Source organism: Erithacus rubecula (genome assembly GCF_903797595.1).
Source record: "Erithacus rubecula genome assembly, chromosome: 3".
In the NCBI taxonomy this organism is placed as follows: domain Eukaryota; kingdom Metazoa; phylum Chordata; class Aves; order Passeriformes; family Muscicapidae; genus Erithacus; species Erithacus rubecula.
This window is the reverse complement of record NC_136689.1, coordinates 94,941-119,152: the sequence shown is the minus strand read 5'-3', so window position 1 is coordinate 119,152 and position 24,212 is coordinate 94,941. Positions and strand designations below refer to the sequence as shown.

General features: G+C 42.4%; 1 protein-coding gene across 9 annotated transcripts in view; it reads left to right on the top strand.

Moving 5' to 3' along the window:
* Positions 1-24,212, top strand: part of SMARCD3 (SWI/SNF related BAF chromatin remodeling complex subunit D3) — a 78,618-nt gene that overhangs the window by 40,299 nt on the left and 14,107 nt on the right. For 6 of the 9 annotated variants that reach the window (XM_079301203.1, XM_079301207.1, XM_079301208.1 and 3 more), the window contains 6 exons: positions 51-93; positions 10,071-10,193; positions 17,370-17,492; positions 19,203-19,298; positions 19,795-19,896; positions 21,374-21,535. In XM_079301203.1, the coding sequence (XP_079157329.1) occupies positions 51-93; positions 10,071-10,193; positions 17,370-17,492; positions 19,203-19,298; positions 19,795-19,896; positions 21,374-21,535 (649 nt within the window). The remainder of the gene's footprint in view (positions 1-50; positions 94-10,070; positions 10,194-17,369; positions 17,493-19,202; positions 19,299-19,794; positions 19,897-21,373; positions 21,536-24,212) is intronic. The other 3 variants (XM_079301206.1, XM_079301209.1, XM_079301205.1) reach the window with 2 other exon arrangements.

The window sequence follows — 24,212 nt, the reverse complement described above, 5'->3', positions numbered from 1 at the left end:
CCTAGATCTGTCACCATGGTAACGTGTTTTTTTCTTTAAAAAATGTACAGTGCCAAGAGGAGGAAGATGGCTGACAAAATTCTCCCTCAGAGGGTGAGTCGCTTTCATTTCCTATTCCCTTCCCAATCAGTTCAGCATCTTAGTGGAATTAGAGGAATTTTAGAAAATGGTTTCACTTTTTGTTTAGAAATGTAATTAAAAAGTAAGTAGGCAGCGTGTGAAGTGTGTAAGGCAGGCTGGGCCGGGCTGGCAGCGTGGGGCAGGGCCAGGCCTCGTGCCGGGTTAGCCGAGCCAGCAGTGCCGCTTGCTGGAGGTGCCCGGCGCTGGGCCCGGCTCCGGCACGGCTCCTCAGCCTGCCTGGGCTGGCAGCATGGAGCAGGGCCTGGCACCGGCTCCGGCACGGCTCCTCACCCTGTCTGGGCTGGCAGCATGGAGCAGGGCCTGGCACCGGCTCCGGCACGGCTCCTTAGTCTGCCTAGGCTGGCAGCATGGAGCAGGGCCCGGCACCAGCTCTGGCATGGCTCCTCACCCTGCCTGGGCTGGCAGCGTGGAGCAGGGTCTGGCTCCGGCATGGCTCCTCACCCTGCCTGGGCTGGCAGCATGGAGCAGGGCCCGGCACCGGCTCCGGCACAGCTCCTCACCCTGCCTGGGCTGCCCCAGACCTGTCCCCAGCCCGGCCCTGCCTCAGCGCTGCGCTCACACTCAGCTCTCTGGCCCAGCAGGGCTGCAGGGTTGTGATTTTTGTGCTTGTGCCACCTTAGGGCTGAAGTGATTATGTATAAACAACAGAGTCCAAGGGGTCTGTGCAGTCTGGAGAGTTACTAATTCTATTATCCCTGGGGATACGTCTAGCTTTTGGTGTCTGTCTGTGTTCTACGTTTTCTACTTCCTTTCTAAACATTGGAATTTCTCTCTGCTCTCCTCTCTCATTATTCCCATACTTTTCCTTTCCTTTACCCTCTTCAGTACAGTTCACAAGAGCCTGCTTGGTCCCTAAAGACTCCAAAACACACACCCTTCTCACATCCTAGTCTCAGCTGTTTTGACTGTTGGTGCTTTTTCTGGGCTCAGAATCCCTTGGACAGATGTGTCCTTTTCTTCCATATCCTTTTCAAGTTTTCAAGCTCCACTGCTAGTGTGAGCCCAAACTTGCTGGCAGACTCCAAAGTAACTTCTGGGAGATTTCACAGGTGCCTACTACCAGCCATCCAAAGAGGTGAGCCCACTTTGGTACCCCTGATGTTATATGATCACTTCTTCTCCTGCTATTCCTGCCACTTTCTGAAAGCAGAGCCTCTCATATGTAAGCCATTAGATCACTCATGTTGCTGTATTGAAATGACTAAGCTACTGTTAAACTCAGACCTTTGCACTACTTGCAGCCTCCCTGGTAATTGTGTTGCAGCCTCATTCCTGCTTTGCTGGTGGTCTGTACTTTTTTTATCATGAAAGCCAAATCTCTTGTAGTGTCAGTTTAGTATGTCCCACACAAACTGTTTTCACAGACAATGATACATCATCTATAGAGAGGCTCTTGCTGGAAATACTTGTCCATTCAAGATGCTTTGAGTTTTGTTTTGGATTGGCTGGTTGTGGGAGTGTTTTTATTTTTGGTTTTTACTTTGCCTGTTGCCTTTATAAGATTAAAAGGCACAAGAGGTAATCGAGCTTTTTTGCCAGTGGAAGATCGCTGACTCTGTTTACCAAGTCTGTGACAATTCTTTAATAGGTAGAATTGCTAGGTGGAATTAATAGGTAGAGCCTTATACAGGTATTTAAAAAATCTCTTCAGATGCTTTCCTGAGCCATGCTGCCACCAAATATTCTTGCTTTTCAGTATCTGTTGCTGCCAGCCAATAGCTTTAATGGATGGAGTAATAAGGCATTTGCTAGAGGTCTCTTCTGCAGTGGAGTTTTTATCAGTGCAGCTGCAGTGCTGGTATCAGTGATGTGACTTCTGTTTGGGTTAAGGTACTCTTTTAGGCTGCAGTTAGTGTGTAAGAAATCCCTTACACCATCTGTGGGATGAAGGTGTGTTGTGCTTATCATTGTCCTGTCAGGTGGAGGATTTGCACTGGTGGCTGTGGAATGCATGTGAAACAAGGGATAAAACTTCTTTAAGCTTTCTGGAACTACCTCTGGAGTGCTTTCCAGCCAGTCAGCATCTGTTACCCACATACTTTTTGCAGAACCTTGCTTATGATTTCTAGGAACTTTAAAGGGGAGATGGGACAATATTAAATATGTTTGACTCTTGAAAATGATCTTATCTAGTAATGGGAAAGGAGGTGCATTCTCAGTATTCCTCACTACAATAATGGCTCAGGCAGCTGGCACAGGTAACCTCTTGTTGGATTTCCAGCAAGTCTCTCTGGTCAAGCCTGTGCCATGGTTTTGGAGCATAGTGCTGGTTGGGTAGGACCACTGAGACACTCTGAAAAGGACTAATTGAAAAGGATTTAATTTTGCAAGAATGTAATTGTGTGAAAAAATCAACCCAGCAAACAATTGCAGATAGGAAGATTGGATTAGGGAGCTGCACGGGATATCCTGGCACTTCCAGTCTTGTTCCCTCTGTCATGGAAGCCATGGCACAACTGCCACTTCAAGACTAGTTAGGTTCCTCACTTGAGACATACTTTTGATCTGGCAGCTTGGGTTTTGTTTTGCTAGGCTCAGCAAGGGACATGCTTTTAGTTGGCCAAGTTAGAGAGGCTCCCCTCTTGAAATCCTCTTAGTAATTTGTTTTATCTGTTCCAGGCTAAACTAATGTCTTTCCAGCCTTTTTTAATCTAACTCTCAAGAAACCAGAACTATACGTAGTATTACAGATTGCCAGTATCACCAGTGCTTGAGTGCCACTCCTGCATTTTTAGCTCTGTTGGAAATAGCACTGCAAATTTGGGTTGCTGTGCTTGTTTCTTTTTTTTTTAAAGGCCTTTCTACATTGATACAGTCTCTGATCATTCTGTGATTGGCTCATACAAGTGAGCCATATTAGAGAAGTATTTTGACTCTGAGGCGTGATCCTGTGCATTGTGATGCTATATTTCATCCCATCTCCATTATACAGTTCTGAGCTGCCTTACATCCTCTGTACTAGCCTCTGCCTTGCAATGACAATGACAGTGACACCCAAATCTATCATTACTATTTATTAGCATACTTCTCCTTTTTGTACAAGAACACTTTTCCTATGCCAGGTCTTGTTTCATCTCCCATTTTTCAGTCTTAAGGAGTGGTTCCCTTTATGACTGTATATCAAATGCTTTACTTAAATCAAGTTGATTGTACTGACTGTCTATCTTTTGTCTAAAATGCAATTTTAATGAACTCAAGGACTTGGTTATGCTCACATTGACATACTGTAATATAACAAGGCTTAGTATTTTGTGTAGAGTATTTAACATTAACTCCAGTTCTGTCCAGCAAGCTCTTTCCTGCCCTATTTTCCTCACTTCTGGACCTTTCTCTTGTTCACACTTGGCTGTCGCTGGAACACTCACTCTATTTTGTAGAAATTCACAGGCATCTTCATTCATAGCTGGGGACCTAAATCTCTGGAGCTGATGATGTCCTTGTGACCCAAGTTTAGCAGCTGTGCCTCAATTTCGACCTCACACCACAAACTGTCTGTAGGGACACGTGACTGCACCTCACAGTGTACCTCTTTCTCCAGGCCTTGCCCCCTCATTATTTCTGATCAGTCTTATTTTCTCTTAGTAATGAATAATTACATTTTTTCCCAGGGAGCTATGAATGTGATCCACCATTCTGTTTTTTGACTTTCTTGCCTACCCATTCTGATGCAAGAATCTCAGCTGAGAACCATTCTGAGTTGATAGCTGTGCCTGTCTCTGCATTTCCTGGTTTAATTTGCTAAGTGGAGTGCAGCTTTGAAACAGCAAACTGCCTCTCCTTCAGTGGCATGCTTGTCTTTTAGTATTGGCTGCTGTTCTTCTCACTCAGCCCCAGATTTCTGAGGACTTTTTGTCTGGCTGTGCTGGCAGGTTTTTGTACACCTGTCCTCTCCTTTTAATCTTCTCTACTTAATTTTCTTTTATACAAATATTTAGTCAATTTTTGCTGCTGCTGTTCACTGATCACCATGTGGAATTCTCTGCACAGATCCCATGCCATAATAGCTGTCCTGCTGTGGTTTGGTCACTGCATGGCTGTTGTCCACTTCTTTCTTCATCTGAGCCAACCAGAGGTGAGGAACACCTGGATCTATCATTCACTTGTAAGAAAGAAGAGGTTAGGGGTGTGATAATCAGTGGTACAGTTGGATATAGCAGCTGTGAAATAAAGAAATTCAAGATCTTGCAGGGTATGAGAAAAGGAGAGTAGTCAAGTACAAACCCTGGACTCCAGACAAGCAGAGTTTAGCTTATTCAGGGAACTTGTAGGTGTGATTCCTTGAGAAGCAGCTCTGAAGGGCAAAGTGGCTCAGGGAAGCTGGGAAGTCTTTAAGGACCTTTAAGAGCAGCCTGTTTTAAATGCAGGAAAATGAACAGATTTACAAGGAGCCCAGAATAGGCTACTTGCAGTGGTGGTCCCAACATCAAAAGGCAGTGTACAGGAAGTGAAACAGGGACAGGCCACAAAGGGGGAGTTTAGAAACCTTGCCTGGGCATGCAGGGAATGATATCAGCAAAGTTAAAGCTGAGCTGTAGTTGAGATCTTTAAGGGACATCAAGGACAAGAAAAACTTATGCTATTGCACTAGTAATAAAGGCTGACCAGGGAAAATGTGTGCCCCATGCTGAGTGGGCTAGGTGCTCCAGTGATGAGGGAGGCAGTGAGTGTGAAGCACCCAAAGGCCTCTTTGTTCAGTCTGCGCTGCTGGTGCCTCCCATGCCCTGTGATCAGTGAGTAGCCGACCGAGGACGGAGACAGGACCAGGGATTAGTTGAAGAAACTTGACCCGCTCGACTCCGTGATACCCAACACACTGTGCTCAGGGAACTGGCCTATGTCCCTTCAAGGCTGCCCTCTCATACATAATAGTCTTGTATGCAGGTTGGGATATTTTGGTCTAAATGGGCTGACAGCCATGTGTTGGATGGTGAGGCTGAGGAGGTGGCTGATGGTTGCACTTGGCCATGAGGACAGTGACCGAATCACAGTAGTGCAGGGATGTGTCACAGCAGCTGTTCAGTCCAGCGTCTCTGCCCCTGCTGGAGGCAGCACAGTGCTTGCTTGTCAGATCTACAGATGGCACCAGTCACTGGGTGGAGAAGCCAGCTGATATGCTTGTGGACACACTGGAGGAATGAACCAACAAGAACTTTATGAAAGTCACCTAAGTCAAATGTCCTTCCTTGGGAAGGAGGAGGGCTGCCTGGCTGGGAAGCAGCGCTGCTGGAAAGGCCCTGGAGGCACTGGTGGCCAATGAGCTGAGTGTGAGCAGGAGCTGTGCCTTGTCAGCAAGGTGTGTGTACAGCAGTGTCCAGAGCTCTGTGGCCCAGAGCATAGCCAAGAGATGGAGGGGCTTGATTACCCTCCTAACGAGTACTCGTTAGCTCTTTGGTAGAGCACTGTGTCCAGTTCTGGGATCCTGAATTCAAGAAAAACATTGGCAGACTGGACTGAGGCCAGTGGATGATTGTCAGGTGGATCGAATGACTGCATCAGCACATGAGGAAAGACCGAGACACCTGACCTTGTTCAGCCTGGAGGAAGGCTCTGAGGGGACCTAGCAACAGCAATGTCTAGCCAACTTCTGAGAGAGGAGGACAAAGAATATGGATTGCTTTTGCCAATTTACTGGACTGTGTTACAATAAGAAATCCTCCTCAAACCACTCACTCTCTGGGGTCACAGGGTGCCACAGTTATGATTTATAAGGAGTGTCAGCCCTTAGCTGTCTTTCTTTGACCGTCATAGAAACATTAGTGGTAGGGACACTTTTGTCATAAAGCTATAGGCTGAAGTTTCCTAGTAGGGAAACTGTCCCGTAGCTGCTGAGTCAGACTTAAGGCACTGACACTTAACATATAAAAATTCTGGTTCTCAACAATACCTGTGGAATGTATGGGTCATGTTGATCTGCCATAGGCAGTAAAAAATGGGGTAAGGATCAAATCAAGCTTGTCAGACTTGGGAGAGTAACAGGTCTTGAATTTCATTACCTCTCTCAAAGATGGGAATTCTAGGGTAGACTAATTCTAAAGAAGCTGCCAAATCCCTATTTATTAGTGGTTTTTATGTTTTTTTTTTTTTTTTTGATCAAGATTCCTGAAACAGCTTTGTTTGTCCTGGTTAGGCAGTGGGGAATGCAGCTTCAATTGAAATAGATCCAATTTTATGTACTGGATTTTTTCCAGAACCTTGGAGGTGCACAACAATAGGACCTGTGAAGGTTGTGCAGGCCAGCTGTTATACAGACCATATTCCATTTACATCAGCTTGCTCAGGGCCTTGTCCAGACAGATTCTGAATACCTCCAGCCAAGGATGGACACTCCAGAGCATTTTTTGGCAGCCTGTTCCAAGGTTTTAATACCATCATGTGTTTTGTTTTGTCAGTGTTTTTTTACAAACCAGTTCCTTTATAGGGAGTGAATTGCTCATACTGCAGTGGGTTTCAGTTGCCTCTCACCCTAATCTCGTGCACCTCCAAGGGGAGACTGGCCCTGTCTGTGCTTCACCCGTGCACGTGGCCATCGCATTCTGCCAGGCAATCTCCTTTTCCCTTTTCTTCTGCAGGCTGGAGAAGCTCTTGCAGCTTCTCTGGGCAGGTCTGTGCTCCAGCCCCTATCCTACTGAGCCTCTGCAGGCCTTGCTCCAGAGTGTCACATCTTTGTGGTGCTGTGCCCACCAGTCCAGATCCAGTTTCAGCAGCGTGGCCTAGCAAGGAAGAGCCTCTTTCCTGGCCTTGATGGCAACGCCTGTGCTAGCACAGTCCTTTTTGCAACTGGCCTTTGCTATGGCTGCCCTAGCCCACAGGCTCCTTCTGCACGTGTTGTCTGTCCATCAGGGCCCCCAAGCCCTCTGCTGCCCACCTGTCCCCGTGCCCAGTGTCATTCTGTGCCAGGAGCAGAGCTGTTCCTGTGCTGAGCTTGACCGTGCTGAAGTGCCGTGCTGTTTCTGCAGCCTGTCAGGGTCCCTCTGCACAGCCCTGCTGCCCTGACTGCCTTGGGCTCAGGGCCCTGGGAGCCTGAGGACAGGACTCAGCCAGGAGCAATGGAGACAAAGACAACGTGGAGCCCTCCCTGTGGCTTTGGACACGAGTGGCAGAACCAGATCTGGACCTGGGTTTTCTTTAGCTTTCCTTCTGCAAGAAGTTCAGTTCCTCATTGCTTTCCCCAGCCTGCTGACTGCTGTTATTGCCTTCCAAGCTTTCGTAATGTGACAGCCAGAGCAACTATCCAAAGATACTGTTTGTATCCCAGGATTTGTGGTGTTGCAGCTGTTCCTTGGCTTCTGATTCTGTCTCATAAACCTTGCACATCCGTTTACAGGCAGGTGTTGTGGGGTCCCCACATTGTGCTGCTTCTACAAGGAAATTGTGAGAGACTCTCCCATCATGCCATTCCTTCCACGCTGTCCTCACTTGCAAGTTAGCCTTTTTTTTTTTGTCACCATTGATAAAAAAAACTTATGGAAATCAAGGATTAAAATACATAATTTAGTATAATTGCTTTTTACTCATCTTTAAAAGTTTGAATTTTCTTAATAGAAAGAGAAACAACTCCACCTTCAAGAAAGACATTGTCTTACTAATGTTCCTAGTAATCTCTTCCATTTATCCATGGAATAAAGAATAAGTGTATGTATTTCAAACCTTGCCTGACAAGATGCTGCCTCTGCTCGGTCCTTCATGTGGTTTGTTCGCTGTGGCTGCCGAGGCTGGGTGGTCCCAGCTTGAGCTAGCCAGGCACAGGGACTCTGGGACTCGCTGTGCAAGCTTCCAAAGGCACTTTGTTTCTCCAGAGTTTCCACTAGCAAATCTGGTTACATAGCATAGGAAGGGGTCTTCATAGATTTCAAAGGGATTGAAATTCTAACCAGTAAAATTATGAGTTGAGAAACTATCCAATTACTTTAAGATTCTAGGTAAGAAAAAGACCAATCATCTAGTAAAGTTAAAAACCAATAGAAATCCTAAATGATAACAGGGGTTTTGGCATGAAAGGTTCCATTGTCTTAGGGCACAAAATCCCAAGGGCCTTTTTCAGGCCTTCTTGTATCATCCACACTTCGATTAGATGAAGGCCAGAATGGAGAATTTAAGTACTGAAATACTCTTTTCACTTTTATAGTTAGAACTTTTGTAGGAGAGTGTAGACCTGCATGGAGCTATGAACATTTCAGTTAGGATAAACCATGGAAGAGAAGGAATTAGGCAGGCTGCACAGATCCTTATCATAGAAACACTATCTCTGCAGGCTCTCAATTCCTTGATGTTTTCAGGATAATGCTTGCACTTTGTGCTCATGTTTCTTGTATTATTCTGCTGATACTAACATTTTGAGAAAGCATACAAGCAGTTAAAAATATAATGGTTTGGCTAAAGCTGAACAGAGTTTTTGTTCTGTAGTTTCTGCTTTTCCAAAATATCAGTCTTGCAGTAAGTAAAGCAGGTATTCTACCATCTCAAAACAAATAGAGTAGGTCAAAAGAGACATTTGTTTGATAATCTTAATCAGTCTAAAAATACATCAGGGAGAAATTGTTCTTCTTCAGGCTGGAAAAGAAAATTATTAAGAAAGGGATGACAAAAACCTGTAAAACATATGGTGAAGGTGCCTAAGGAATGCCTGCCCTCTGCTGCTCCAGCAGTGCAGGGAAATGACATCAAATGAAACTCATGCATGGCAGGTTCCAAATGAACAAAAGGAGATTCTTCCTGCCACATTGCCTGGCAAGGTTCTGGAACGCTCTGCCTTGAGCTTTGGGGATACTAGAAGGCAGCAGCTTTGGAACCTTGTCAGAGATACAATTCTAGGAGAGCTGTTGGCATGGCCTCGTGCAATAATTTTCATGTCCTTGCAGGACACAGGGAACAGGTGCATGACTGGTGTCTCTAACATAAGTGTTTGTGTCTTACACCAGATATAAACTGTAATTTTAACTGTAACTAATTCTGATTCTAAAGCAAAACAGGAGTACCAACTCACTTTTAATTCCTATGGAAATGTTATAACAGTTAAATATTTTTGTTAAATAAGTGAAAGCTTGAGTGAACATTGTGAAAATAAAAAAGGTTGTATAATAGTCTATTTTAATTAGTACCTTACAGTACCTTGTTATATTGGTTTTTCCTGCATGAGTTATTCCAGATTAAGAACCAACATTTTATTTTAAAGGTGTACTTACCCATTTCTAAGCTCAGTTCATTAGGTCTTCCTTCCAACTTACTTCATAGTCGATCCTCTGCTAACTTCCTTGTAAAATAGAAAATTAAAAGGAGGGGTTGTCAATAGAACTAATGCGGTTAACTAATGTATTAAAATACCAATGAAAGTTGGCAGGATCATAAGTTGACACCCGAAAGGTTGTGATGTTGAAACTTTGATGTGAAGGTCAATTCCACTTCAGTCAGGAGGATGTGCTGACAAAGGCTGGCATCCTACGTGGCAGTTTTTACTTACAGTGGGTAACACTTATTTTTGAAACGTCAACATGAACATTTACACCCACCCTCCCCGCCCTGAGCCCTTTTAGTCTAGGGGTGTTCTAAGACTAAAATCTGTTTTTTAGTCTAGACAGATGCAGCACTCTTCTAGTTCTAGAACAGGAGAAATTCAGTGTACTTTGGTTTGCCAAGACTAGTGGCTCCCTGGCTTCTGGTAGCTAAGCCTCACTTGCAGAAAGCAGCCATGATCCAGACCTTGTGGGATCAGATGGGCTCTTCCAGAATGCAGCAGGCTCAGTTCTGTGCTCCTGCTTTCCAGTCTGTGCACGTCCCATGGCACTGGGACCTGCCCCACGCTCTGGGAGCTGCTCTCAGAGGGAGGACTCCTCTGGGCACGTCTGTCCCAGGGCTGGAAATGTGTCAGTGTTGCTGTGCTGGAACGTGGCACTTTCTGCTTGCAGTGCTTGGATGTTCTTGTTCCTCCTCAGATCCGGGAGCTGGTTCCTGAGTCCCAGGCCTACATGGACCTCTTGGCCTTTGAGCGCAAACTGGACCAGACCATTATGCGGAAGCGTGTGGATATTCAGGAAGCACTCAAGAGGCCAATGAAGGTATGCTGTGAGAAATTTGTTGATGTGGGAGGGGAGGGAAATAATTCTTGCAGTAAATGGTGGAAATACCTTTCCAGTAAAAGTCCCGTTAGCAGAAATGCTTTGGAATGGGTCAAAGCTCCAAAGGGCAAGCATCTGAGAGAATCAGCATGCATGGAAAGTGGTAGGGAAAACTGTGGCTGTTATCAGGTCTAGCTTCTGAAAGTCTTTAATAAGGGGAATAATAGCCTAGGGGTAAAGAAATGATAGATAAACACTGGCTTGGGAACTTTGCATTAAAATTATAAAAAAAGGGAAACTAAGGGATTACAGGAGTGTGCTGAAGGTATGTATTACATTTCCAATTCAAATGTAGTCAAAAATGGAACTTGTAGAATGACAGAACATACAATGGGAAGAATTACATACAGAAATTATAATTTGTGTAAGAAAAGAATGGATGACATTTTCTGCAGTTTTTAATAAATCAAGTCCAGCACTTCTCTCTTCCTAATATCCTAGTGAAATGGTCTGTTTTCTGAGTTTATTAATTGGAATCATGGAAGAGTTGAGATAGGAGGAAACTGGAAGTTATCTAGTTCAACCTTCTGCTAAAAACAGACTTGTCAAGGCTTTGTTGAATTTTGAAAATCTGTAAGAATGGAGATTTCACAGCCTCATCAGGCAGTCTGTTACATTTTTGCCTACTCTCATTGTGAAGAATTTCTTTTCATGTCTCCTTCAAGTTCTCATGACTGTTTGGGGTAGCTCATACTGTATTCCTCTAAAATTCCCCGTAGAAGGAAGGGTTTTGTAGCTGTATGTCTGCTGTGACATAAAGCTGTCAATCTTGTCTGTACCGCAGGGATGGGGGTCAGCCCAACAAAGATCAATATTCTGTTGTCTTTGTCACTGTACAGGTATCTGAAAAAATGTGGATGGCTTTTACCTCTTGGTGTTTTTCCAATTGATATATGTGAAAAAACAAACAAAAAAAGAGAAACAATTAAGTTCCATTAAAACCTAGATAGGTCGGAAACTGAATTGTGGATGGTCTAAATCATGAGTTCACTCTTAAAAAGTGTTGCACATAGTAGATTGTACTCTCAGAGGAATAATTTGTCATACTTTCTTGGTATGGGTAGAACACTATTCTTTTAAACTAGCTTGGAATCTGGCCTTATTTAAAGGTGGTTGAAGACTTTGACTTGAATTCGTAAATCAGAAGGGACTTATTTATTCTGGGGCAAACTCTTTAAAGAGCGAGTTAACCAGAAATAACAATGTCCTAGCTGTAAGCTGTGCAATGGAGATACTCGGTGTCTGGGATAGGGAAGAGTGTAGGAGGCACAACACTCTACAGAAACTGTAGACAGAAAATTCTGTTTCCATCTAGGATTCAGCTCATTTTCCATATCAATTACTCAGTTAACATCTAGAGAATGATCAAACAAATGCTTTTCAAATTCATGTGTAGATAGTCCTAGCATATAGGTACCAGACCTGTCAAAATAGAGCTAAACTTAGATAAACTTGCGTTTTTCTTAATGTTAAGTATCTCCATTTTATTACAGTTGCAGAATTGGTAACAGCAGTAGCAGCTCTCCCTGCATTTCCCTGTTTTGTTAAAGCTCTTCTCATTTTGAAATATTTGCCTTAAAACGGTGGTTCTCGAACTGGGATTGTAATCCTAGAAGACATATGAATTTGTCTGAGGTGTGTGAAATTATGTAAGGAATGTGCAGGATTACTCAGAGCTATCAGTTGTAGTTGCAGTTAGTGTTCATCACAGTGATTGAGCTGTAGCTAGAAACAGTCATATGGAACTGCAGATTTATGGTCTGGTGTTGCTCAGGCTGGGTTTTTTTTTTCTGTCTGAAGACTAACTATTCGGAATTTTAGGGGGAGGTGGTTTAAGGTTTTTTGGGGTTTTTTTGTGAGGTCAGTGCATAAAGTATGTTTGGCCTTTGGATCCTACTTGGATCTCCTGAGAGCAGTTGCACTCTGGAACCAGGTGACAGCCGTGAGATGGCTCAAGAAGTGAGGAGACCTGGGGTTTGTGCAGCTGTTGAAGGAGAAATGGCATTCCCCACCTGTCAGCTGCCAGCAGCCCCCTTCCTTCGGCTGCCAGCTTTTCCAGTTTAGCTCCTGCCTTGGCAGTTTGCTGCTGGTTGGGCGCTGCTGGGTACTCTCATCTTCTTCAGCCAGTCCTGCATTCTTGGATTGCATCTGTCATGAGAGTCTCAGAATTCCTTGTCTGCAAAGCAGCATTAGCAAGAGTCCTTGTACTCACTTCATGGAAGACCCATGTCGTCAGAATTCAGAAAGGACTTTTCGTGGTAGTCAGGCAGACAGGGCTGTTTGATAGATACAGCAAGCTCCATGGCCTGGAGGAAACAGAAACTGTGCACTCAACTCCAGACCAGCAGATGTCATTAAAGAATGAATTACTGAAAGTCTATGCAGCTCTAAGGCCATGGTGGACTTTGGGAGTGGGGTTTATTTGGCTAAGTGTGGACATAGCCATTTAATTAATTTTTATGTGAGTTACTCTCAACTCTCTTCATAGTTGAGAGATTAAGTTGGTATAGGCAGTGGTGTTCAGGGCACAGTTCTTCTCATAGAGAAGTGGATGTTTGAAAGAGTATAGATAAATAACACTCTAAAAAAATTCTCTCCATTGTGCAAGCCTGAGATAGATGGTTGTGGCCATAAACATAATTTTAATACTGAGATGATTTTCATCCCAAAGCTTGAACCAGGGTCTCCCAGCTGAAAGAGGGATGTGACCCATGTCACCAGCACGGCTCCTACTCCAAGTGCTGGCACCACAGACAGTACGTTTGTCTCACCCAAACCAGAGGCTGTCATCCAGGGACCATCACTCTTTTGCAGTGAACTGCTGTGAGACATTCAGAGTTTACCAGATAAGTGTATAGTTGCGTTTCAAAACTAAATTATTTGCTTCCAGGTTCTCAATTTTCAGGTGAAAAACAAGTAGTAGTGTCAAAATACAATTATAGTGTCTCTCTCCCTAGTTTTGTGAATTGAGATTTTTTTCCCCCCACTTTCAGGTTCTAAGATGGCTGAGGAATTGATCTCAAATCATTGCCAGGAAGGAATTTGGTTTTTTCTGAAGCACTTGTCTTGTGGCATAATTTTATCTGTTCTGCTTTTTGCATTATGAGATAAGGAAAATCCAAACACCTAATTTCCTTCTTTAATCAGTCAGTGTTTTCAATATGTCTTTCAGGCTCTTTAATGCTCTCTTTTCTCAGGTAAAAAATCAATTCCTCCCAATCAGTGTAGAAAAAGAATTTTTCAGTGCACCTGGCTTCTTCTTATTACCTGTCAGTATACAACTCCTCATTCTCTTCTGAAAAAGTACAATATACAAAACCCAAATAGGCTGCTACAGCTGATTTTGTTGACTATTGTGCATGCTAATTTCCATTTTATTCTTCAGTTGTGTTTGCTTCACCTTTTTTTTACTTTTGTTGTTGTTGTTTAAGCTTTTATAGAACTGTCTACAGGTGTTTTTCATGTGTTGGTGCAATTTTGAACTCAGCACATGTTGTCTCGTTCCTGTTATTATTTATGGTGCTTGTGTAGTTTAGCAAGTCACTGGTTTTTCTGGTTTGGGTTGACCATTTTTAAGTTCTTGTCCATTTTTCTTGGGAGTTACCTAACTAATTTTTTTCCTCTACAAATTTTGACATATCTTGCTGCTGCTCTGAGTGAAATGCCTCTATATTCCAGCTCTGATATGGACACTCTTTGTTTAATTCGGGTTTTTTATAATGATTAGACAGTGGTCATTGTTTTTTCTGTCTCCTGATGTTTAGTTTCCATGCTACCACTGTTCATTTTGCTTCCTAAAAAGTTTTTTGGTTTTTTTTTTTTTTTTTTTTCCTGTGAGACAAGGAAACATTTACTCTATATGCACAGGCAGAAACACAGATTTTAATCTTTTCTGGGCTTTCTGCTTGATGTTTTTGTCAGTCAGCAATAGGGCATCTGTTAATGGCTTTGTTAGTTTGTTAGAAATCCCAAGCACAACTTCCCTGGAAGTGTCCTGGAGGTTTTATGTCCAGACTGAGAGTTCATTAAAGGAAACTAACTTAAGCAGTTGATGGAGATTTGTCTGGAGGATAGTACACAGGTCATGGGATCAGATACTTCCTCATTCGACTTGTTAGGAATTCAATACTAATGGGGAAAAAAAAAGTAACACTGTAAACCGGGGAAGTTTTCTGAAGGATTTAACAGATCTCCAGCATTTCACCCATTTACTTGAACTTAAAGCAGTATTGATTTCTGTGAAGATGACATCAGAGAACTTGGAGAGAGAGCAAACTGTAGGTGTGCTGCTCCACCATTCCTGTCAGGCTCCCCTTCAGATCTGTTTGATTTCACAGGAGCTCTCCCTGCAGCTGTGCTGAGGCCTTTGCAGGAGTTCATTGCTGACATGACTACTCATCTGTTACATATAATTACTTTTTTTCCCTCTTCATTTTCTTAAGGAGAAATGGTAAGTGAAGTACAATGGGTTTAGGGGAAGACTTTTCATTTTAATATGACTGCTGTTTAAAGTTCCTTTTGCTGAAGCTGAGTCAAAGATCTATGTCTTACTCTTAGAGAACAAGCATTTACGGATTTTTGGAAAAGAGATGATTTGATTCACTATGTTAATCAACGTTTTGTGAAGTTCCCCCTGCTTAGCTTTGCCTTTTTGGGTAGTAAAGTTCTGGCATGTCTGAAGAGATGAAGTATGATGTTTTCTTTTTGCCCTAGGGCTGTAAGTCTTCTCTTTAGTTTTTGCTCCCAGCTACTGAGAATCCTTTGGTTGCTTGCTCTGCTGTTCTCTGAGAATCCACCATACAAAGAGTAGAACAGATTTTAGGCATGTGTGATAAAGCACATGGCTAAGAAATTTGCAGAATTTATTGAAGGACAGTGGCTTCTTGCCACTGCTTTATTTGAGCTGCAGAGCAATCAAGTTGCTGATGAATTTTATCACTGCCTGCCTGGATTAGATGGAGTTGCTCAACTGGAGATGAAAGAATATGTCCTTCTGAGAGTCATCTGAATATGAACTTGACATTATTGTGGAACACAGAGGTACTGAGAGTGAACCAAATGCAGTGTTTTTTGGTGTGTGTTAGCAGCTGAAGAGACTTAATGGCCTGTACTCTACAGCACCATGTTGGTTGGTGTCTTTCTTGAGCTCAGTTTGGACTAAATCTCATCTCTGAACTGGCATCTTCCAACAGTGGGAGTCCCTGTAATAGCAATATAGCTGTGCATGCTGGAGTTGTTACTCACTGGATGGATCTCTTCAGGTAGGATTCAGACTTTACTCTTGGGTCTCTGCCAAGTCTTGCTTCACAGGCTCAGTGGTAGTTTGAATCAGTTGCCAAGAGAATAGTCATGGTAGGAGAAAAGGAGCTTGAGCTTCCAAAATAACTGTTCCTGGCTGTAGAGCCATGGTTCTGAAATTTTGCTAGGGATTTCTAAATTTGTTTTCTTTAAATTCCACCTCATGAAGTTGTTGATAAGGATATGTAGGGCAACTTCAAGTGCCACTGTCTAGTTTCTGGACTTGGAAGAGGGGATAGCCTCCCAAAATGTCTGGAAGCAGAACCGTTCCTAGGTAGCTCTTACAAGGAGCTAGTGGTGCTGGTGACACTGCATGTCTATTAGGTAAAAGCCTGCTTGTGTATGTAGGTACAGTTCTGCAAGTAATCAAGGTTAGGGTACAGTTTAGGAATGGTGCATAAAATGTGCAGGGTAATTTGAAGAGATTTGAGTTTAGAAATGTGAAGTCCTTCACAAGTCTACCACACCAAATAGAGATTTGGGTTTATTAAAATAATTATATTATGAAAGAGCACTTTGGCAACAGAAACCCTGTGGGAAAGGATGGAGAAAACATGGATTCACAAGAATATTTTTCTGCCTATCTGATTGTTCTTACCTGTGTAAACCTGTCATTTTCTGCTCTGATGGCACTTTGGAGAATCCTGTTCCCTTGTCACAGCATACTGTTGATGCTCCATTTCTGTAAAACCTCTCTTGCCACTGTCTTCCCCAGATTTGGCAAAATGTAGTAATTTTCCTATTCCTCTTCAGCCATACATCTCTGCCTTCCCCATTCCTCTGTGCCAGATTATGCTGTATAATCTGCTGTATGTAACTTCATTCTCTCCTATGTGTGTGTGAAAGCTTTAGAAAATTGCTCCTTGCTTACACTGTTTTGTCAGCATTAACTTGGTAACTGTGGCATTTTTGACATTGTGTTATGCCTAAATATTGAAGATTAGAGTCCCAAAGTAATTTGGTAATAATCTTTTCTGGAATCCATGTGTCAGGCTTAATGGCTGGGTTTCCACATGGTGCTTGGAAGGAAGGGCACTGAGAAATGACACAGCCATAAGCCACTACAGTGACTGGGAAACTTCAGGTAGTCTGTAAAAATGACAGTGTACAGGCATGATTGTATCTCTGACAGAATTGAGCAGCTGGGTTAGGCATGAAGCAGAGTGCCCTCCTTCAGTCAGGTCTCCCAGGCAAGCTGGAGCTACCCCGTGTTTGCTGAGGCTGGAGGCAGGTGGGGTGAGTAGCAGGGTAAGGCAGCCGTTGTGGGTGTCACTATGTTCAGGTGTGTCTGCAGCAAGATTATTACCAGATGCTGCATGATGGTAGAATGGAGATGGGCAGAGATGTCCCCAGCAGTAGTTTGGAGCATGAGCTGTATTTGTGACTGCCATTTACAAATCTGAACTAATGCAACTATGAAAGGCATTTATGTTGCAATGGAGTTCCACTGAATTTTAGCAATCTAGCTAGGTTGAAGCCAGAAAGGACATCATATCATGCTTTTCACACAATGATTTCTCAAATATCTAATCCAAAAGTACAGGATATATCACTTTTCAGGCTTGGCAACCTCTTATCTTCTTCCATTTACAGTGAATTTTAGCATGTTTGTATAGCCAGGAGGTTTTGAAAGGAATTTTCCGATTCAGCTGTTCAATGTATTTTTGTACATGTAACAGAATCTTAAATTCTAAAACAACCGGTACAACTGTACAAAACATGGAGATTCCCTATTAAATGTGTAACTATCATCTTTCCTGCGGCTTCCTCAGATATTGAACTTAAACTGGATGTGTACTTTTCCCTTGTGCATAACAGCAAAAGCGGAAACTGAGACTCTACATCTCCAACACATTTAATCCTGCAAAATCAGATGCTGATGACTCGGATGGCAGCATTGCTTCGTGGGAGCTGCGCGTGGAGGGGAAGCTCCTGGACGATGTATGGCTTGTCTCTGCTTCCCTGGGGCTGGCAGGAGTCTTAAGATTGTTCTTTGGGGTGGTGGGTTGTACTGGGGGCATCAGCTGAGACAAGACGTGTCTGGATGGCAGTGTTGCCTTGTTGCTGCTGGGAAGGCACTGTGCCCAACCCACGCTCTAATGGGAATGTTGGGGAGTGCAGCCGAAAATGAGACAGACATAAGGACAGGATAGGTGGGAGGAAGTGGAGAGGGCTGAGATGAATCCCTTTAAAGAGATGGAAGGGTTCAGGTTACAACAGGTGTGATAATTCAGGCCTGCAGTGGGCATTGCATGTGGTGAAGCGCAGGATAACGAGGAGAAGGCAGTGCTTCATATTCTTAGGAGGTACAACATGATGTATGAATGATTAGAGCAAGGATGGAAGAAACATTTTACCCTTATGAAGTCTTCAGAAACCTCAGTGCTGTCCTTGGGGAAGGCTGGACATTCCTAATAAAGGTGTCATCTATATGAATAGACTTCACAAGCAAGAGTTTATGGGCTGAACAGATGGAACATGCATGCATGGAGAGGGCAAGATTTCAATCTGTCTGGAGGTAACTGTACATGAATCAGAGTCTTGCTGGAGGGGGAAGTGGTGATGAAGTGCAACATCTGCAAATTGAAGTTAGACAAATTCAGTTTAGGAATTAGAACATATATTTCAATAAAGAAAGAAATTCTTTATTTTAACAGCATAGCTTTTCAATTACCAGCATTTTTAATAAGATATTATCTGCATTAAATACAAAGAAATAAATTGGAATTCTGTGACCTGTATTCTATGGAGAGTTATATTAGGTAATATTTAAGTATGGATAGTATGAACTGTGCAATAAACAACAAATACTGATAATTAAATGGAAATAAAAAATTCAAAAGGAAATAGTTTTTCTTAGTGTATGACCGGTCTGTAAATTTACTGTAGTCAGACCAAGAAATTAGCATTCATCAAAAAAACCCAGGCTGTTAAAAAGAAAAGGACATAGAGGACTTGGGATCATAGAATGGTTTGGGTTGGAAGGGATCTTGAAGTCCATCTGATTCTATCCCACTGCCCTTGACAGGGACACGTTCCATTAGCCTGTGTTGCTCAAAGCCTCATGCAGCCTGGCCTGGAACACTTTCAGAGATAGGTCTGCCACAGCTTCTGCAGGCAACCTGTGCCAGGGCCTCACCACCCTGGACTAGAAAAACGCCTTTAAGACCAGTCCAAAGTTACAGTCTTTCATTAAAGCCATTGCCCCTTGTCCTGTCACTGCAGTTCTTGGTGAAAAGTCTCCCTCAATGTTTCTTACAAGCCCCCTTTAAATACTCCCCGGAGCTTGTGTTTCTGTGAGCTCAACACCCCCAGCTCTCTCAGCCTGTCCTCTCAGGAGAGGTGCTCCAGTCCTGAGATAATTTTCATGGCTGTTCTCTGGATCTTTCTCATGCTGTGTTCACTTTACAAGCCAGTCCTTTTCAATAGCATTAAGAGTCAAGGAAATCTTCCCTAAAGTGTGCACTGTTCCACTGCTGTTGAAGTTTTTGCATCTTAGCCTGTGTTTGTCAGAGGGAGTGCTCAATTAGACTGATCACACTTGTGGTTTACATGAGATTTAATGTTCAAGACAGAGAGACTGAGAAGAAAGTCTAGGACACAAGCTAATAAATGCAGCCTTATACATGTCTGGTTCTTCTGCTTGTACAGCTCAGCAAACAGAAACGGAAGTTTTCATCTTTTTTTAAGAGTTTGGTGATTGAGCTGGACAAAGATCTTTATGGACCTGACAATCATCTTGTGGAGGTGAGAAGGCTGTGCACCCTTTGCACACAAACCAGTTGCTGATACACATAAACACCTGGTGCCTGTTGCCTCCCTTGTTTAAGGGACCTTGCATTCATTATCTCATTTAAGGTATTTTCAAAGTTTCCAGAATTCCATTCTTCTTAAGAATGTTTGCTAAAGGAATCTTCTCTAAAAACATAGATATATTAGTGATGTAGTGCACATCTTATAACAGAATGTATGAAAATATGAAAATAATATTCACATTTCTCCTAACAAGTAAAGTGTGTTAAGAGCAGAGCAGATTCTGCACTAAAGCTGAATTGAAATGATTGGGACTTGGAGGGAGGGGAGTGTTGTGGTCTGGTTTTGTTAGTGTCAGGTTTCTTTTTTAGATTGCTGGATCTTCAGAAAGCTTGTACTTGTCTGATTCTGGCATGGTGTACTGCACAAGATGCACCTCCATGGACAATGGTGAAAAAAAGACCAACAACTTTGTTTTTCCCTTTGTTAGTGGCACAGAACTCCTACGACCCAGGAGACGGATGGCTTCCAGGTGAAGAGGCCTGGGGATGTCAGCGTGCGATGCACGTTACTCCTCATGTTGGACTACCAGGTCAGTGCCCTGCTTTAACCTGGAACTTAGAGCCCCTGGGACCTAGTGCAACAGAACAAACTCATCTTGGCACACACCTCAAAACCCAATATACTTGTACTTGCAATGCCACATTGAAGTTAGAATGATTATTTAAAAATTAAAGGGGACAAATCAAGTGAGTTTCTAATATAGTCTAGCAAAATATTGGCATTATAATAATTAGTATTTTTATTAGCCACCTCCATAAAATATATGCATTTCCTCCTCTAGCTTCTTGGAGAATAGTCAGATGTGTTGCACACAAGCTACATGTGTGGTTCTTTAAAAAAATTCCGAGAAGTAGCTTTTGCTAGTAGTACCTGAACTAGCTGTGTAGCTGTGGCAGCCTGACCTTGGCACAAGCAATTGATACTGCAGTTGTGGAGCTCACTAATCTGACCATAGGTGGAAGAAATGTTTTGTCTTAAGGAAATTGTTGAGAATGCACTGCTGCGTGTAGATGAGATCCCCCTTTTCAATGACAGCTCAGGCGCAGATGCATTTTGGTAGTATAACTTTAAAAACTTGTTCTCTGTCACCTTCTTTTGCCTCCAGGCAAGTAGCATCTGTTCAGGATGTAGACACTCAATTTTATGTTAACAGAGAGAAAATTCTATTACTTTTAGGGAGTGTATGGGCTAACTGAAGTACTGACGTAGGCAGCAATGATTTTTACTATTAAGACAATATAATGTGTTTTTTATGCTCACCTTTATTATAAATTTATGCTTTAAAAGAGATGTTCTTTTATCCTTAGGTTTTAATGTGTTATAAAGCTAGCTTTGGGTGACCTGCCACCCATCAGAGTAATCCTTGCTTAATAATGTGGTGAATGCTGAACCCCTGAGTATGAGTATACACTTGAAGAAGCATCAAATTCCAAATTATCCAAGGAATTTATGCTACAGGAGATGAAGAACAGGAAAGTTGAATTGTGTCACTGAGATCAGGAAGAGAAATAAAATCCATTGACAGGTTGCGGTTGGGTAAATGTTTTGGTGTGCACCAGAATGGTGGGAACATGCCTGAACAAAGAGTTCCAAGACAGTGCATTGATGTGAGACAGCAGTTATTGGCAACTGTGGAAGTGTCATCCTGCCTTCCTTCTCTCTCTCTGTGATTAACTTCCAGTAGTTAGAGGAAGGGCCGTTCTTTTTCTTCTCCCGTTCCCAAAAGTCAAATTTTGTATCGATGTTGAAAGGGAAAATTCTTCCTGAGTCTTTGTGCAAGTTTTTATTATTTAAAGCATGCTCTACGTGTAGTCTGTGTGCAGGTACAATGTTCCTCTTCTAGAACACCAGTGGTGGGCTACAAGAATACAAACTTGTAGTTTTGCAGTCTCTGCCACTGAAGGGGATGCTTCTCCTGAGGAGCAGAGTCCCCCGAGAATGCAGAGTGAAGGTTGGTGCTTGGTCTGCCTGCTGGGCTCTGTATTGCTGCCTGCTCTGTGTTGCAGCCTCCTCAGTTCAAGCTGGACCCGCGGCTGGCCCGGCTGCTGGGGATCCACACACAGACGCGCTCGGCCATCATCCAGGCTCTCTGGCAGTACATCAAAACCAACAAGCTCCAGGACTCCCACGACAAGGAATACATTAACTGCGACAAGTACTTCCAGCAGGTAACTCTTTTTTGGACACAGCAGCTCTTTAGAAGCAAACTGTAACATCCAGCCACAAATTTGGGATGAATGAAAATTATTTTTATTTTTCCCTTAATGATTTGCGATATCCTCAGGACCGAATGGCTTTCAGCAGCCACTGCAGTTAATATCATTAACACCCATGTGCCAGTGTTGACAAAACACCCTGCATCTGGTGGTTCAGAACTCTACAAAGTTGTGGCCTTTCCAGGAAAGAGGACTTCTGTATTGATTGAATGGTGTTTTTTCCTCCATTGTATCATTTTATACTAAGAAACATGAAATCATCTGCTGATTCTGATTATCAAATTGTATGTAGACCTGTCTTCTTCCCTTCACTTTCCCTGTTTATGAAGGAATACGACATGGAAGATATAATTAGAAAAGCTGTGTTTTCTTAAATCTTCTTCAGATAATGAAATACCTTTAATGATCTACATGATATTTTGAAAGTAGCATGTTAAGACTTTCTGTCTTTCACAATGACCTGTAGAATTAACCAAGAAGGCCACTTAAAAGTATCTCTGCCCTTTCTGTAAATATGATTATGGGGGTTTTTTTTGAAAGGTAATATTAAATGACCTATCACTGGCTTACCTGGCTTTGTTTTTCAGGCTTACATGACTTATTGTGAAAGTAATTGAATGGTTTGTGACATACTTCTGTGTAAGGAAAGTACTGGCAGTTACCATGAATAAATAGTGTTTTAGCGAGCAATGAAAGTAAATGTTGTGATTAAACTTGTGACCTGGTTTTCTTTTTAAGTTTTTATTTTTTGTTATTTATTTGTCCTACTACAAAGTAGCCAATGCTTGAAGTAAGCCTAAAGACAGCTTTGCACATTTAAAAATACAAAATGCAGCAAAATAATTATGAGACTCATGGGTATTTTTAGGTATCTAGAACCACAGTGATCAGGATTATATAGTTACTCGCTTGTTTGTTTGGGTTTTGGTTTTTTGAGAATTACAACATATAGTGTTTTTCACAAATAGTGAAAACTCTATTAAAACCACGTAAGAATTTTTGGCAAAATGACAATTCTGTTTGTTCTCTTGATTAGATGATTTGATTTGCATTATTTATTTATCTATAGCCCATTTAGACTGAGTTTTGTTTCTGCCAGCCCAAAGAGGAAATGGGGAAGTGGAGGTGGAAAACATTTGAAAAATCATAAACAGAAAGAAAAAGGTAGAAAAGGAGTAATTTTTAAATATTTTGGTCAATAATTACAGTCCATCAACTAAAATGGCAGGTAGCAAATTGAAAACAAACAAAAGGACTCAAGTATATTTAAACTTCAACACTCCTTGTTATAAAACCTTGCAAATGCTAGAAGTGTATATAGGTTCCAAAAGTGACAAACCAATGGATGAAAAATCTTGGGCTGTTTTAAATGCAAATCTGTGGAAGTTTGGGGGACTTTTTTGGAGAAGAATCAGTATATGCTTCTCCTGTTCTTACATTTTTCCTTTAGTATTCACTTTCGGCCACTACCAAGGGCAGGACAGTAGAGTAGATCTGCAGCAGATTCTTTGTGTGACCCTGTATAGATGTACATATCTTATTTTTAGTACGCAGGAGGGCCTTATCAATTTTACTTATTTTAACTTTCAGTTTAAGAAGTTTGCTAAAATAAGAACTTGTTGAAGCTATCTTCTCCTTGTGCATCTCATTAGAAAATTATTTGTTCTTAGGTCTGCTTTGTCTTAGAACTCTGCAGGAATGCTATGGCACCTTTTTGTCTTCTCATCCTCAGAAGATGAGTCAAGTGAGATGAGAGAGTTGGGAAGTAGCTGATTGCTTTTCTAGAAGACTGAATCTCACACCCACAAGAGCTGGCTGATCAGCAATAGTTTCATAAGAATGCAGTGCTTGCACAGCTTTAAATCATAAATGGGATTGTTTTGAGTAATTCTGTTTTTCTTAGGTCTCTGGCAAAATTGTCCTAATTAGCTGATCTTGCTTTCAAAACTGATGCTACTTCTTAAGAATCCAAATCTCCTTACAATAAATGGAATATTTCATTGTGAGGTTTTTTTTGTTTTTCACTCTAGTACTCTCAGGTCGAGAGATGGAGGTCAAAGGAATTGAGTTAGTAATGCCTTCCAGTCTGAGAATATTTCTGTAGATTCTATAGTTTTAGCCACATAACTCCTGGAAGGAAAACTGTGTGTAGCACTCAGGGAAGCAGTACATAATGCACCAGTGCCTCTGCCATTCCCCTTGTGGTGCTGGTCTTCTCATTTGGTGTGCCAGCTTTTCTGAATCCTGCACTGCTGTATTGTGGTTATGTCTAAAGACAGTCCAGTCTAAGAGACTTACCACTGAATGAGTTACCTGACCCACTAGGATCACTGTAGCCACAGAGGCTTTCAGAGCCTAACTTAGTTTTGACCACTAACTCCAGTTAGGCAGGAATGTGAGAAGTTTTAGGAAAAATCCAGCCACCTTTAGTTTTCAGCCTCCCATCCTCCTCTGACTAATGTGTGTCCTTGATCCATTTTCCCTTCCTAAAGCTCTTGTCACTCGGGCATGCATCCGTGCCAGGAGTTTGACATTGAGTGTTGAGCCAGTGGTGGCAGCAGATGGGATGGAGCTTGGTGTGGAGAGATTTTGGGTGGAAATTCCACAGTCACCTCTATCAAGTGTCAGA